The sequence below is a fragment of the Vulpes lagopus genome, chromosome 5 (assembly GCF_018345385.1).
Source record: "Vulpes lagopus strain Blue_001 chromosome 5, ASM1834538v1, whole genome shotgun sequence".
Classification (NCBI taxonomy): domain Eukaryota; kingdom Metazoa; phylum Chordata; class Mammalia; order Carnivora; family Canidae; genus Vulpes; species Vulpes lagopus.
Genome location: NC_054828.1, coordinates 100,142,917 through 100,158,525, shown reverse-complemented (window position 1 = coordinate 100,158,525; position 15,609 = coordinate 100,142,917). Strand labels below are relative to the sequence as shown.

Genomic DNA, 15,609 nt, shown 5'->3' with positions numbered 1-15,609 from the left:
AGCAAGTCTGGAAAGTCTTAGGTGAAAGATAATAATCATGCCAAGATTGGTAAAACAATTATTTAATAAGCATGCTATTTTAAACCAGTCTCTACAGATACAGTTTGTGGGTGAGTGTGTGAATTAATATGCACTGCATATTAATTTTAAAAAATCCTTTTTTTTGTTTTTGCATCATTAGTGGTTTAAAAAATTAAAACACATTAATGACATTAAAATAATATAAAAGTAAAATCCCCCTGAAGAGAGACTACCTTTGCCTTCCTCCACTCAATTTTATTTCCTAGAGGCAATTACTTTTTAACACTTTGGGGTATATCCTTTCACACTGTTTTTTTCTCCTGCAATAGTTTTAGTTATCCATCCATTTAACCAATTCTTATCCAGTTATCCAGTTAACCATTCTTTATGGTTAGAAGCTAGAACAACCCTGCCATTTAACTTCTTACAGATTTTAGAGCTCTTTCATACACTGCTTACGTTAAACATATAATTAAAATAAAGAAGCTTTTTTTTTTTTCCAAAAAAAATTTAGTTTTATTCTCCATCACACATAAGCTCAGGTGGATACTCTACACAATTCTGTGACTATAGAATTTAGTCTTAAAATAACCTTAAGGGCAGCCTGGGTGGCTCAGTGGTTTGGTGCCGCTATCAGCCAGGGGCCTGATCCTGGAGACCCAGGATCGAGTCCCATGTCAGGTTCCCTGCATGGAGCCTGCTTCTCCCTCTGCCTGTGTCTCTGCCTCTCTCTCTCTCTCTCTGTGTCTCTCATGAATAGATAAATAAAATCTTAAAAAAATAAATAAAATAAAATAACCTTAAGACAACAAAATAAAAAGAGTGGAAAGCCCAACATATCTAAGAAAAACTAAAAACAAAATAAAACACCCTTCATTATTCTTATGTCTATTCTTGACTGACACTTTTTTCCCCTGAAGGTTGTTTTATTGGAAAACCACAAATACAACACTGATATGAAATCATTTAAATAACTGATCCTCTCTAACCATTAAAAGGATGTCTTGGCATCAACCAACCAGGAAATAATGTCACAAGCATTTGGGGGTAGGGGGTAAAATCTGAGCTGGGGCTTTTGGCGATTTAAGGAACCAAGTGGAACCTTCCTCTTCTTCCTGGGAATATGTCACTTTCGGACAAGAACAGACAGGTAAAAACAGCGTCATCTAAACAGCTCAGTTTTAACTTTTATTACTTTGTAAAAACTTTTGTTCCTTTCCTCCATGTGACATCAGAAAAAGTTTTAAACATCACGAAACTGATTTGGCTGTAAATGGAGTTACGGTACCACAGCAAAGTGAAATGAAAAACCTAGAGGACACACAGAAAACCCTCAAGTTTGGTCTCGGGGTTTACAGATCATGCATGAGAGCCGTCAACTCAACCCTCATGCAATGTGACTCCTTGAAGAGCTGTTGGATCCACACCAACGACACAGGAGACCACTAACAACGTATTCTTGACTGACGCTGAGAGAGAAAAAGTTGAGACGCCAGAAAGAGTTTATAGTTATCTTTCAAGGTCCTCTAGCTAATGAGAGCCAAACAAAGAAACCGGTGTAGGAATTTTTTATTTTTCTTCAGAAATCAAGTCAAGGGACGCCTGGGTGGCTCAGCTGTTGGACGTCTGCCTTTGGCTCAGGGCCTAAGTCCCTGATGTGGAGTTCCACATTGGGCTCCCCGCATGGAGCTTGCTTCTCCCTCTGCCTATGTCTCTGCCTCTCTCTCTCTCTCTGTGTCTCTCATGAATAAATGAATAAAATCTTTAAAAAACAAAAACAAAAAACTCAGGTCAAGGCTTTGACAATATGTGTTATGTATTTTTAAAAGTATTCTAGGGGCAGCCCGGGTGGCTCAGCGGTTTAGTGCCGCCTTCAGCTCAGGGCCTGATCCTGGAGACCTGGGATTGAGTCCCACATTGGCCTCCCTGCATGGAGCCTGCTTCCCCCTCTGCCTGTATCTCTGCCTCTCTTTCTCTGTATGTCTCTCATGAATAAATAAATAAAATCTTTAAAAAAAAATAAAAGTATTCTGAAACTCATCCCACTATAAACTCACTTTTGACATAGAGGGGAAGGTAACTATGCACAGTCAAGGTTCTTCATATGAAGAGAATGTTTTAAACTTGTATTATTTGATATAGCTATACTTAGCTCTTTGCAAAGTGGACTCCTGGAAAATTTATGTGAATTAAATTGCACTTAAGGGGCTCACAGTGAGGGGGTAAGGGGAGTTCTGTAATGAAAATTAGCTAAAGATAAATCCTTTGAAGAATCTAAATAGCCTCCCAATAATTGGTAATTGTATAGTATATTTGGATTTTTAAGTGTGCTTGTTTGATGATAATATATAGTTATGTTTTTTATTTTGAGGGATTTGATGGTCAATCTTCTACTTTATTATGGCATTAGTAAACAGTTTGTCAGATCTAATTTGATAAATATAAAACAGAAAAGTTAATCCTGGCTGCTTTAAAATAGTTGGGCATTGGTTGTTGAATAATATATTTAGACTGACTAGAGTTCATCTATGTTTGTCCAATATTAATAAATATTTATTGACCAGCTTCTCTGTAATAGGCACTGAGTATACAATGGTTTAAGCAAAAATAGGCACAACACAAGCCCACTTATAATAACAGCAGGTAATACTTACTGAATACTTACAACTTAGTGGCCCTGTTCTAAGGGCTTTACATGTATTATCTCATTGCATCCTCTCAGTAACTCTAAGAAGTAGAAATGTTATCATCTTCATTTCACAGAAGAAAAAACTGAGGCAAGAGCTAGTGTTACATAGCCACTAAGTGGTAGCATTGGGATTTGAATCTAAACTGTATGATCTCAGAGCCTGCACTCATAACCACTGGGATGTATTACCTCTCCTATATTCTAAAAGCTCTCCCTGTAGTATACAATGTAATGAGTGAAATGCTTATTGAGTAATTGCTCAAGTAAATGAAAAATTATAACTCTGATAAGAGCTATGAAGAGAAGTGTGGCAGGAACTATTTGGCTAGTTGTCACCAAAATGTTTCTTTTTTTCTTCTGCTTACACAGTTAGGCTGTACCTCCTAGCCTTCCTTGCAGTTAAGTGCAGTCATGCAATTAAGATATAAGATGTGGCCCATAGACTGTGGATAAAAGTGGTGGACACACTTCTATGCCTGGAACATAAAAGCTTCTTAATTGATCTTTTGTGTTCTTCCACTATTACTCCTAATCACTAGCTGAAAAGAGTGGAGTTCAAGATAGAAGCTTGGATCCTTGAATGACTTCATGGAGCAGAGTCCCCTGATGATCTGCATTGGGTACTAATAGGAGTGAAAACATTTTATCATACTAAGCTAACTGAAATCTGGGTATTGTTTGTAATAGCACTTAGCTTATCTTGACTAACACAGAAAAAGAAAGCTTTGAGTTGAATGCTGTAGGGAAAAAAGTGCTGTAGGGAAAAAAAGAACTAAAACAGGTGATCTTGAATTCATAGTTAGGTTGGAGATGGTGTGAAAACAAATATTGAATTACTTGAGAGCTTGTTATGTCAGGGCAAAAAGATTTGCTACAACCTTTGCTTATGCAACATGGAAGGTAGCACACTACTTGCCTAGTAAGCCCATAGCTCTAGAGGAAATTTTTGGAAAGAGTAATAATGTGTGTTGTATGCTATTTGCTAACTTTAGTAAAGCATTGCAGGAAAGAGAAAAAGTCAAGCAAGAATAAGCTGATTTGGAAACAGAAATAAAAAAGAATTAGAGAAGTCCAGAAATTTGGAAGCAAAAATATTAGAAAGCTGACTACTTACTTCTAGATAACCAGATAGGAAACAAAATATTAAATACCTTTGAGTAAAAAGGTCCATTTAGATCCAGACTACAATTATCTGATTAAGAGTGTGGTTGTCCTATCCAAGTCGAATTAGCCCTCCATTAAATTCAGAGAGAGAGAAGAACTGGGGAAGGAAAGCAAAGACATAAATCATGCTTGAGAATTATTTGTAGAAAAGAAGTATGGGTGTTGCTATTGGCATATGTTGCTGACTGGAAGCAAATGGATTAGAAGCCTACCAAGTTTTTGAGGTAATCATGTTCTCAAAGAAATCCTTTGATTATTTGAGATGGAAATAACCTTTGAATCTCATATTTGCACCAGTAAGAAGTGAGCTGAACAGCCTATAAGGAAGGTGTATTCCTCAACACCCTCTAGTAAAATAGCAAAGCCAGTGACCATGGAGTACAATGGACAAGGAAATTCCTTGGAAAGAAGAGTAAGATTTAATGGAGTACTTTTCTTGCCCTTCATAATGCTTATCTCAGCATTCTGGAATTACTGTGGATGAATGATTGCTATATCTCTCTTCCTAGTTGTCCTTTATCTGTATGAGCATTTATTTCATTTTTTCCTGTTTTTGCCTATATATATTAATATATATTTATATTTATATATATTTAAAATTATATTTATAATTAAATATATATATATATATACACATATATATTGTTATTGTTGTTGTTGTTGGCCTCACGAGTTAGGATGAGCATGGGTTACTTTTTAAAAATAAAAGTAACCGAGGGGTGCCTAGGCGTCTCTATCAGTTAAGTGCCCAACTCTTGATTTCAGCTCAGGTCATGATCTTGTGTTCGTGGGATCTAGCCCCATGTCAGGCTCTAAGCTGGGCATGGAGACTGCTTAAGATTCTCTCAACCTCAGCCTGGGTGGTTCAGTGGTCAAGCATCTGCCTTCAGCTCAGGGCGTGATCCCAGAGTTCCAGGATCCATGTGGGGGGCCTGCTTCTCTCTTGCCTATGTCTCTGCCTCTCTTTCTGTGTCTCTCATGAATAAATAAATAAAATCTTTAAAAAGAAAAAAGATTTTCTCAACCTCTCCCTTTGCCTCTCCCCTCTCTTCTCTCTCTCTCTCTCTCTCTCTCTGTCTCTCTCTGTCTCTCTCTCTCATGTATGAGCTCTTAAAAAAACTAACTGAATCAGAGGCAGATTAATCATGAAGTTAACGAAACTTAGGCTCTAGAGGTCTCTTCCAAGGCTCTAGGAAAGTGTGTCTTTCCACTACAATCTCTTCTTTGTCACATTTACCATTATGTTAGGTGGTATTGGAGTGGGTTTGGATATTTTAGGTATCTAGCTAATAGAAAGTTGAATTGGAGATACATTTAATTTCAGGCTTAATGAGATGCTTTCATGGGTTACAGTCACTTACATTTAATTAAATTATTGCTGGCTGTCTTTGTTTAGCAATAGATTCCAGGAACCCAGCATCCTATCATGGAAGTGGTAGGGCTAGGGATCATAAAATATTATGAACATATGGCTAGCACTGGAAGTGTGTGTAGTCTTACGGGAGAAGTAAGGTTTGAAACATAAAAAGCTAGAAGCTAGCCTACAGAAAATTCTCTAATCATTATAAATATTATATATATATATGTATATATATATATATATATATATATATATATATATATATGGTTGTCACTGATGTCAAACAAAATAGAAGTTCTGTCCTATCAGGAATATACTCAACAATGCAGTATGCATAATTTAAAATTCACCATACATTTTATTTATTTTCTTTTTTTAAAATGGGAATCAGGTGAAATAGAATTAATCAGAATTCCTGCAGCAGTGCTACAAACAGCTTTATTATATGTGCAAAGCAGTTTTTTTATGCATTCCAACTATATCCCAATAATAAAGACAAATTTGATCAACAGTGCTAGAGGAAAAACTAAGTTATCTTTTTATCCTATTAGAAAGTTATTTAAAAACCACTGTCATATTCATAACACTGACCTCATAGGCTTGATGTAACACTGGAATGGAGTTAGGCATAAAACACCTGGATATAATAGGTATTATATATGAAACACCTGTCATATAGCAGAATTCCAGTAAAAGATATCTATTAAGAAAAAATAATCATTGTCATATGAAAAAATAATCAGAGTATTCAATCGAGAAATTTAATAAAAAATATTGGAGTTATGTTGGGCAGTTAATTGAATGTTGTTTCTTGATTTTGTAACATTTGTAGTATTTGCAGTCTTCTTAAAATGTGTAACCTATTGTTATTTCTTTTCTGCATCTAAGTAAGTACTTCATTTAACCTAATTTTGTGTCTGTTTTTTTTAGAAGGGCTCAACAAATAGGAAGAGTTTCAGGTCCCACAAAATGTGGATCCTTCTCTGAATTAAAAAAAAATATATATGTATTTAGTATATCAATGGAAGTTCTTAATTAACCTAAAGCAGAGGGTGTTGCATGCAGACACAGAAGAGTAGCTGTCAGATTTGAGGCCTTCTCAAACATTAAATGGTTAGACTTCATAGAAACTTACAGATATAAAAATGCTCATGGTAGAGGAAAGTTTGGGTAAATAATTTAATTTTGAAACAGAAGGAAACTCTGGACACCATTTAGTCTGTAACCTCAATTTATCTTGGCTGCCTTATGGCTTGTCTCCACATGGTATGGTATTCAGAAGACATACAGGGCTGATATCCAAAAAAGACATGAAGAGTAATTTAGATTTACAGATTTTTAAAGAGGCACGGGGGGGGGGGGGGAGAAGTATGCTGCAGGATAGAAACAAAATATTTAACAATCCTTTTAACTAATTCTAAGTCCCTGTCATTATGATAATTGCTAACCTCATCTTTCTCATCTCCATTCTTCAGTTTGTTCCTTTCTCCTGCAACTGGTCTAGAATGACTCTTAATTCTTCCCTAACTCGGCTATTTTTTTTTTTTTTAATTTTTATTTATTTATGATAGTCACAGAGAGAGAGAGAGAGGCAGAGACACAGGCGGAGGGAGAAGCAGGCTCCATGCACCGGGAGCCTGATGTGGGATTCGATCCCGGGTCTCCAGGATCGCGCCCTGGGCCAAAGGCAGGCGCCAAACCGCTGCGCCACCCAGGGATCCCCCTAACTCGGCTATTAATTACTGTTTACATCAATTTGGTTCATGAGCACCTTTACAATTCTCTTCTTTATTACTCCGATCCACACAACCAAGTCCCAAAAGGAACTTTGGAAACCACCGGAAGGTCTTTAGAAGGATGGAGAAAAAAAAGGAAAAAAAAGAAAAAAAAAAAAAAAGGATGGAGAATAGGGGTGAGTGGGGAAGGGAGGAGGCTGATGAAGTTTGTGTATATGTATATGCTTTGGTTACAAGTCCAGTCATTCCATTTGCAAATGAATAATGTTTAGTTCCAGAGCAGTTTAGTGACTTGAGGCTCACCTACTGAGTCACATGGAGTTGGGGTGAGAACTCAGGCTTAGTTCATGAAAATTCTTTGCTATAATTCTCTAGTGGGCAATCCTATTATATTCCCTATAAGGGATTGCTTTGCATCTCTGGTGGAAAGAACACCAAGGGGAGTAAGCAAGCCTGAGTTCTAGCTCTGCTTCTACCAGGCTCCATGACCCTGGGCAGGGCAGGTCCTTCCTAAGGCTCAGTGCTCTTCCTAAAGAGGAGGCAAGATGAAGTCTTGGGTCTTCCTAAAGAGGAGGCAAGATGAAGTCTTGGAAGACTCCTTGCTTCCAGTCTCTCCTGAACCCTTGAGTTAGTTAGACTTACCCTTGATACATCCCCTACTAGGGTAGAGGGAGAACCTGGGAGGAAGGGAGTCCTCCCCGCACTTGGTTGCCTCCGTGGTGTCCTCGTAGGACACAACGGGTGACAATCGTCTATGTGTGAGGGGTCTGGGCTTGACCTCCAATGGGCCTCCGCAGCCTCCCTGGGGGCTACGAGCGAGAATCCCTCGACGCTCCTGAGAAACTCAGACCAGAGGCCAACCCCATCCTGACCCATTCCGCACCAGCTTCAACACCCAAGTCCCAGGCCCTCCGCAGAACCACTGCGCAAGCGCAGCCACCACTCCAACGCAAGGCGGCCGGACTCCGGGGCCGAAGCAAGGTGAGAGGGAAGGGTCGGCAAGACCACGCCTCCGTGCAATCACGTGGGAGGCGGAGTCGGAAGCGTGACGGCGTGCGCGGGGGCGGGGCTACCGCTGCGCGCGGGCGCGGGGGCGGGGCGCGGCGCGGCGTTCGCGGCTGCTGCCTGGGAGGGAGGCCGGGCAGGCGGCGGAGCGGCGCGGCTCTCAACCTGACGGGGAAGTGGCCCGGGCGGCTGTGGCTGACTGCCCCGGGGCGGACGGACGGACGACGGAGGCGGGGGCTAGGAGCCGAGCCGGGCGACCTACAGAGCGAGCGGGTGAGGCTCAGCGTCGGCCGCTGTGTCGGTCCGCTGAATGAAGTGCCCGCCCCGCTGAGCCCGGAGCCCGGCGCTTTCCCCGCAAGATGGACGGTTTCGCCGGCAGCCTCGGTGAGTACGGCTGTGGAGTCGTCCGTCTTCTTCGCGGGGTGGGAGTCTCGTTCTCTCCACACACAGCCCAGGCCCTGCTCTCCACCCTGCCCCTGGGGATGGTAGTAGTTGCACCGCACATGTTCCCCTCGAGGCTGCCGCCCCTCTGCTGGCTCCGGTGCACTCAGGACCCCTCCCCCCATGCCCAGTCCTCCTCAGCAAGACCCTCCCTTCCTCCCGGCGTCCCCTTCAGTGCAGGGCCCTCCTTCCCGCAGAGTGGAAACCCCCTCTCGGAGAGGCCCCCCCCCCAACAGCTGGTACACCCCTTTCCATACACTCGCGGCTCCCCCCACAGACCCACCTTTTAGGGTTGGGGCACCCCTTTCTGAAACCTTGACCTCTTCAGGGCACGACACTCTTCTCCCTTTCCTCATAACTGAGCTCTCTTTCAGAGTGGAGGCACCCCTTACCCACGCAGAGGGGCCCTTCTTGGGGTAAGAACCCCCATTCCCTCTTCAGGAAGGGGCACCCCCCGCCCCCAGTCTTCACTTTAAATTTGGAGACTACTTTGAAGTACCTCTCAAAGTGTCTGATAACTTCCCTTCTCTCCTTCCACTTCTCTGAACATTTTGCAGTGGTGGAGAGAACTAGGAGCACTGAAGCATCATTCGCTTAATATAGGAAGGGAAGAGGTGCATCTGTGTTGGGGGACCCTCTTTAAAAGAAGAGTGAAAGCAGAAGTATTCTCTAGCTCTGTGAGCATGCTGGGAAGAAGTAATTGTGCCCAGTGAATCCATAGGAAAGGGGGCCTCTGTTAGGGAAAGAAAGGATTCTCCATTTTTGGAATATGTTGTCTTTGTGGAATGGAAGAGGTTATTAAGTAGGCTGCAGTATCCTTTCAGTGTTCCCTTTCAGCAGAATAAAGGTAGTAAATTTTGTGACTGGCTAAGGGAGTCAGAACTAGCGGCTGGTACTCAGTACTCAGTGCCCTATAATCTGTGTCTGGAATTACTATTCTTTGAGGCCTTTGGAATCTGGTTACAGTAAAGATTGAGCTCAACTGTTATAATGGTGAGAGAAACAGTTTCTGCTTTGGCTGATTCTGCAGTTATGTGATACCTGCTGCTGCTGGATTTGTATTTTCGGTATTTTATGTGGAGGTAGTTTGTATTCGGACGCCTTTGTTTTGCATTTCTTGGTAATAAATCCCTGGTTGATTAATGTGCATGGATCAGTGCATGATCTGGCCATAGGCCATACTTTATTCAGCCATATTGGGATTAGTTGAATTTTTAAAATCTAAAGTCAAAAAAGTTAGTTGAAGAGCAGTGGACCCATTGTAGTATTAAATAGTAGAAACCATAATTTTGGCCCTAACCCTTTATGGGAAGATAAGAAAAACACACATTAGAGTGTTTTGAGAGTGGAAACCTAAAATAGGAGACATCTGAGTGTTACTCTTTCCTCCCAAGGGCACCTGTTGTCCATTATCTAACCTTTGATGTTTTATAATTCCTTACATAGTGAGGTTGTTTTAGTCTTGGCTCCTTTTAAAGAGGCATCAATTTTTCATTGCCTTTTTTTTTTTTTTTTGCCTTGTGCCTGCTTTATTCGCTAATCATAGTGGACTGAAAGACTTGTCCTGTATATTCACAAAGAGGTGATAGAGTACTAGGGCAAAAATTGAGTGTATTTGGAGATGATATGGGACTGAGCTATCATTACATTACAGTCGGCTCCTCAGCATTTAGGAATGGTGGGATCACTACCCAAGGAGAAATCAGCTTTTACTTCTTTCCTGTTGATTCCAAGGACTTATGCAAGGCTTCATTTTCTTTAAGTGTTTTGAGAGAATCTTTCTCACCAGTTGGGGGAATTTAAGTTTATTTCGAAACCGTAGATATACGTTAGATATACGTTAAATAACTTTATCCCTTCTTATCCAATTCTTGAGGCAACCGAGAGGAAGATGAATTGCTGTGGGGCTCCACTTTTCATAAAGAGTTATAGCTGACCCTAACGTTAGGGTTTTTTTGTATTCATTTGACACCATCCTTGAATGGATGAAACTTCTGTAGATAGGGTATTGATCAGCTGCAGGGGAGATGCCTAGCCTGTCTCTAAAGAGAGGAACCTGTGTCATCAGAGAGGGAAAGAAATGGTTCCTGGTATTATTTCTGGAGCTGCTCCTAATGAAGATGGTTTTAAGTAGGAGCTTTGTGCTTTCTCTTTCTGTCCCCCTTATAAGAGTAAAACTAGGCCCCATCTTAAATTGAAACCTCTTAAGGGTGGGGGGTAGGGTGATGCTGGTATATTTTACTGGTAGTCTTTAAACAGAGCTCTGCTTAGCTCTTGCCAGATTGCTTATTTCTGTTCCCTGCAGTTTATTAGTCTAGAGCTTAGAGTTACATTGATCTTTATTTTATCATTAAGAAAGCTATGAATGTAAAGGCAAGCACTTGCATTCTAGAAGGTGTTTAGAAACTGTTTTTAAAACTAAACAGGAATCTAAAACATGTGAAGTTCATCTGGGGTCACAAGTATTGAAAGCATTTATTTATGCTCAAGGAAGTATACATGTGTATCTCCTTTTGTTTGCCAGATGGGTTCTCAAAAAAAGAAATGTGAGAAAACTTCATTTATCTAAGCAGAAAAGTTAAGTGCTTTATAAATAATGATTCTAGAGAAACTGATTATTTAAGAGAATCTTATGCTGGATCATTTTGTAAAGTAGAAAACTTAAAATTCAAACTGTGCCCGTGATTGCTGAGTGTTTATATAAGGAAAACACTATTGTATACATTTTATAAGATGTGTAAATGAAAATTGCGTGTAGTGGTTTCTGAGATTATTGAGAGCAGTGGTTTCTGAGATTAGGTGATTGGTCATGTTATGTGTGCCACATTGAAATTGTGTACCTGTCGTATTACTTTTGTTTTACATAAAAACAACTAAAGGGTGCTTTAGTCTCTGCCGCAAATGAATTTTAGGTAGTTTGGCTGGCAGGTGCTTGTTCTATGGAATTTCCCTTAGGCATAGTATCTTTTAGTCCACAGATTATGGTAATTTAAAAAGGCAGTGCTTTGGAAACAAGTTTTTAAAAATTAGGGGGAGGAGAGTACCCTAAACAATTTTATCTTCATATCCTGCCATCAAATCACCACACAGACAAAAAGGTGCATTTTATCCTTAGTCTTTTTAGCATCTTTTTCATAATGTTTTTTGGTTTTGAGACATTTATCATGGAATTAGCCTAGAGGTTGTCAGTGCTTTTACATTAAAGAAAGCCTGTAGTTAACCAGATCAGTATTAACTTTCTGTTCCAAAGGTTACTTGAAAAACAAAACTCAAAAGTTTTTTAAGAAAATTGTAATGAATGAGGGTGCCTGGGTGGCCTAGTCAGTTAAGGTTAAACGGTTAAGGTTAAGCGTCAGCCTTCATTTCCGGTCATGATGCCAGGGTCCTGACATTGAGCCCTGCATTGAGCTCCCTACTCAGTGGGGGAGTCTGCTTCTCCCTCTTCGCACCTCCCTCCTCATGCTCAAGTGCTCTCTTTTTCTCAAATAAATAAATAAGATCTTTAAAAAATTGTGATTAATGAAATTGTAGGGGTAGTATCTATAAGAAACATAACATTTTGGTACAGGGTATCTGAACAAACAAGATGGAATCAGTGTGCTCCCATTTGTTAAATATTTTGAGAAAATCTTTTAAGAAAATGTTTATTTACTTTTTAATTTATTTTAGAGGGTAGGGGTAGGGGCATGGGGAGAGAATCTTTCAAGTTGACTTCCCCACTGAGTGCGGGGCTGGCAGTAGACGTGGGAATCCATCCCAAGACCCATGAGATCCTAACCTGAGCCTAAACGAAGAGTCGGATGTCTAACTGACGGAGCCACCCATGTGTCCCAAAAAAAGTCTTTTTAAGGTTTCAGTATTAGAACTATGATTTCTCATCTCACATTCTTAAAAAAAAATGCAGTATATGATTTTTTAAGTATTAATCTAGTCTTAAGCATTCTTAATCCCGTAATGTTTCTCATGTAAGATTATTTATTAGTTGTCTCTTGAGGGGCTTAAGATAGGCTTAAGTTATATAACAAGAAATGAGAAGTAATTCTTATATGGTCGTTACAACATCTATCACATGAGTTAGAGTATTTCTCAGCATGTATGTGGATTAATACCTATTTTGTGACCAGTACTGTGCCTGGTTGTTCTTATGGGAAGGACAAATATAAGACATGCTTCTTGTCTTTAGGAGTTTACTACCTGGTTTTAAATAGATATCCAGAGAATGTTTAAGCATAAGTGAAGTACCAGAAATGGGAGTAGAGGGGAGAAACACCATTTAGAACGCTGTGCTATGTATAAAGCATCTAACTTCTGAGAGGGAACATTTGGAGATTGCTAAATTTACCTCTGTAGAGCCTGGCTTTTAAAACAATGAAATAATTTATTTAGCAGTCCAAATATCAGGGAATGAAATTACTAGGTCTTTTTTCTGCCTTATGTTTAAGTTTGAGTAACATGTAGGAAAAGTACTGTCTTAGTTTTATGTACATGAGTACATTTCTTTTCTCTTCTCTTCTCTTCTCTTCTCTTCTCTTCTCTTCTCTTCTCTTCTCTTCTTTCTCTTCCTTTCAAGATTTTATTTATTTATTCATGAGAGACACAGGCAGAGGGCGAAGCAGGGTCCGTGCAGGGAGCCTGATGCGGGACCCCATCCCAGGACTCCAGGATTACACCCTGGGCCGAAGGCAGGTGCTCAACCAGGCGCTCAACCGCTGAGCCACCCTGGTGTCCCTATGAGTGCATTTCTATAATATGTAAAACTTCAGTATTCATAAGAAATTTGGAAGATGTATTGATTTTGAAAGATTCTAAGGCTTAGAATAGATCTATAATCAATTTATTCAACTATTACCTCAGTATGGAAGATCCCCAAATTTATAGTTTCTGTGTCTCTGTGTGATCTCGTGTCCTGTAGTTTAGCTCTCTCAGACTATTATAATGCCTTAACTTTGCATATTGCTTTGTAATTTACAGGTACTTTATATCATTTAATCTGTACACTAATCTTGAAAGAGAAGAAATTATTCTTTTATAGATGAAGAACCTGAGGTTCAGAGAGTTTGTGATTTTTCTAAAAAAGACTTTTTGAATCTATTTTTCTTTCTCCTCTTTTTGGTTGGAGGCCTGATTTGTTGGATTTGTATCCAGTGAAAACAATACAGAAGAAGCTCATCTGTATGCAGCTGATGTTAACATGTTGATAAACTTTTTAGGCTTTTCCAATGTCTAATTTTAACATAAAAAGCATACTGTAGATACAATTTTGCATTCTAGAGGTTTATTTTTGGATGCATTTTTTCATTTGAATTCAGATTTTTCTGATGGAGTGCAATGTTCTTTTCTCTGTCCTACTACTGACTCTTCATGGTCCACTCACACATCTATAACATACCTGAATCTGAATTGATTCCTCTAAATCAGCTTCTTTTCCTTATTTTCCACTGTCTATATCCTACAGCCTTGAAATATCAGAACCATGTTTGGTTCTTTGCCATTTTTGCCTACCGCATTAACACGTCTTCTGGGACTTTTCAGTTCTTGTCACCTTTTCTCATCCCTTATTTTCCTTTTCTGCCACTATAGTTTAAATATTTACTATTCTGTGTTTGGATTATTGTATAGCTTAAGGAATTTCCACCTGTCTAATTTATTTTATAAGGGAGGGAGGACTTCAGGTTAATATTTCTAAGGCAGTGCTTTGGTTCTGCCATTTGCTCTGTTAGCTTCATTGCCTTGGTGACTGAATTCAAACACCTTAGCCTTGTTTTTATTTTATTTCATTCATTCATTCATTCGAGACATAGAGGCAGAGATCGGCAGAGAGAGAAGCAGGCTCCCCTGTGCAAAGCCTGATGCGGGACTCGATCCCAGGACCCAAGGATCACGACCAGAGCCAATGGAGATGCTCAACCACTGAGCTGCCCAGGTGCCCCTTAGCCTTATTTTCAAGGTCCTCCAGTATCATCTCCTACAGTCTTGAAAAGTTCTGGCCAAAACGACCTGTTTCTTGTTCCCCAGATTTTGTTGGCACTTTGTCCTCCCTGTGACTATTCTCAGTACCTCTCAAGGCCCAACTCAAATATTGTGTCCTTTCTAAAAACCCTTCCTTATTTGTTCCCTTTCATTACCAGCCCCAAATATTGAACTTTTAACCTAAAAGAATTCTTAGGGCACTTATCACAGAATCTTTCTTTTTATAAGGTAGAAATAATTATGACAAGTCTTAAAAATATTATTAGTCTTATGTCTCCAGCCAAATTATAAAGCCATTAAGGGCTGACACTTTCATGTATCTTTGAAATCTCACAGCACAACATTGGATATTTTAGATCCAGTAAAATTTGAGGAAAAAAAGTTAGGGGACCTATGTATAATTGACAACGTACAACCTTCACTTTCACCATTGTTTCATTAAAAAAAAAAAAAGAGCTTTTGAAGACAAAGTTATTGTACACAGTCTGAGAATAGAATCCTTTAAAAAATTACTCATCATGTTCTTATTTTTCTCATTTTACCTGAAATGAGTGAAAATTTTGTCACAGACAAAAATCTGCTAAAGAATTCTTTGCCTGGGGATCCCTGGGTGGCGCAGTGGTTTGGTGCCTGCCTTTGGCCCAGGGCGCCATCCTGGAGACCTGGAATCGAATCCCACGTTGGGCTCCCGGTGCATGGAGCCTGCTTCTCCCTCTGCCTGTCTGCCTCTCTCTCTCTCTCTCTCTCTCTCTCTCTGTGTGTGTGACTATCACAAATAAATAAAAAATTAAAAAAAAATTTTTTTAAAATTCTTTGCCTGGTTCTAGGGTATTTTCAAATGTAGCTCTTGTGCATGATTATTATTATGGATTTAGAAATTAATTTATCTTGGGTGAAGATCAACATTAAGAAAAGAAAAAAAAAGGACAACGCACCTTGGTGGCTCAGTGGTTGAGTGTCTGTCTCCCTTTGGTTCAGGTCATGATCCCTGGGTTCTGGGATTGAGTTACCCATCAGGCTCCCTGCATGGAACCTGCTTTTCCCTTCTGCCTGTATCTCTGCCTCTCTCTGTGTGTCTCCCATGAATAAATAAAATCTTAAAAAAAAAAAAAAAGAATAGAAAGAAAAATTATAAAATATCAGTGCTTCACATGATATTGCTTCAAGAAACTTTTAATTTCAGTTGTAGTTGTTAAGTTTAAGTTCAGTGTAGTTGTACACTG

The 15,609-nt window shown here is 39.7% G+C and overlaps 1 protein-coding gene across 1 annotated transcript in view; it reads left to right on the top strand.

Moving 5' to 3' along the window:
- Positions 1-8,044: 8,044 nt before the first annotated feature.
- EML4 (EMAP like 4) overlaps positions 8,045-15,609 on the top strand; it is a 156,936-nt gene continuing 149,371 nt past the window's right edge. Inside the window, exon 1 of the mRNA XM_041757000.1 lies at positions 8,045-8,359. Coding sequence (XP_041612934.1) covers positions 8,335-8,359 — 25 coding nt within the window. The 5' untranslated portion in view covers positions 8,045-8,334. The remainder of the gene's footprint in view (positions 8,360-15,609) is intronic.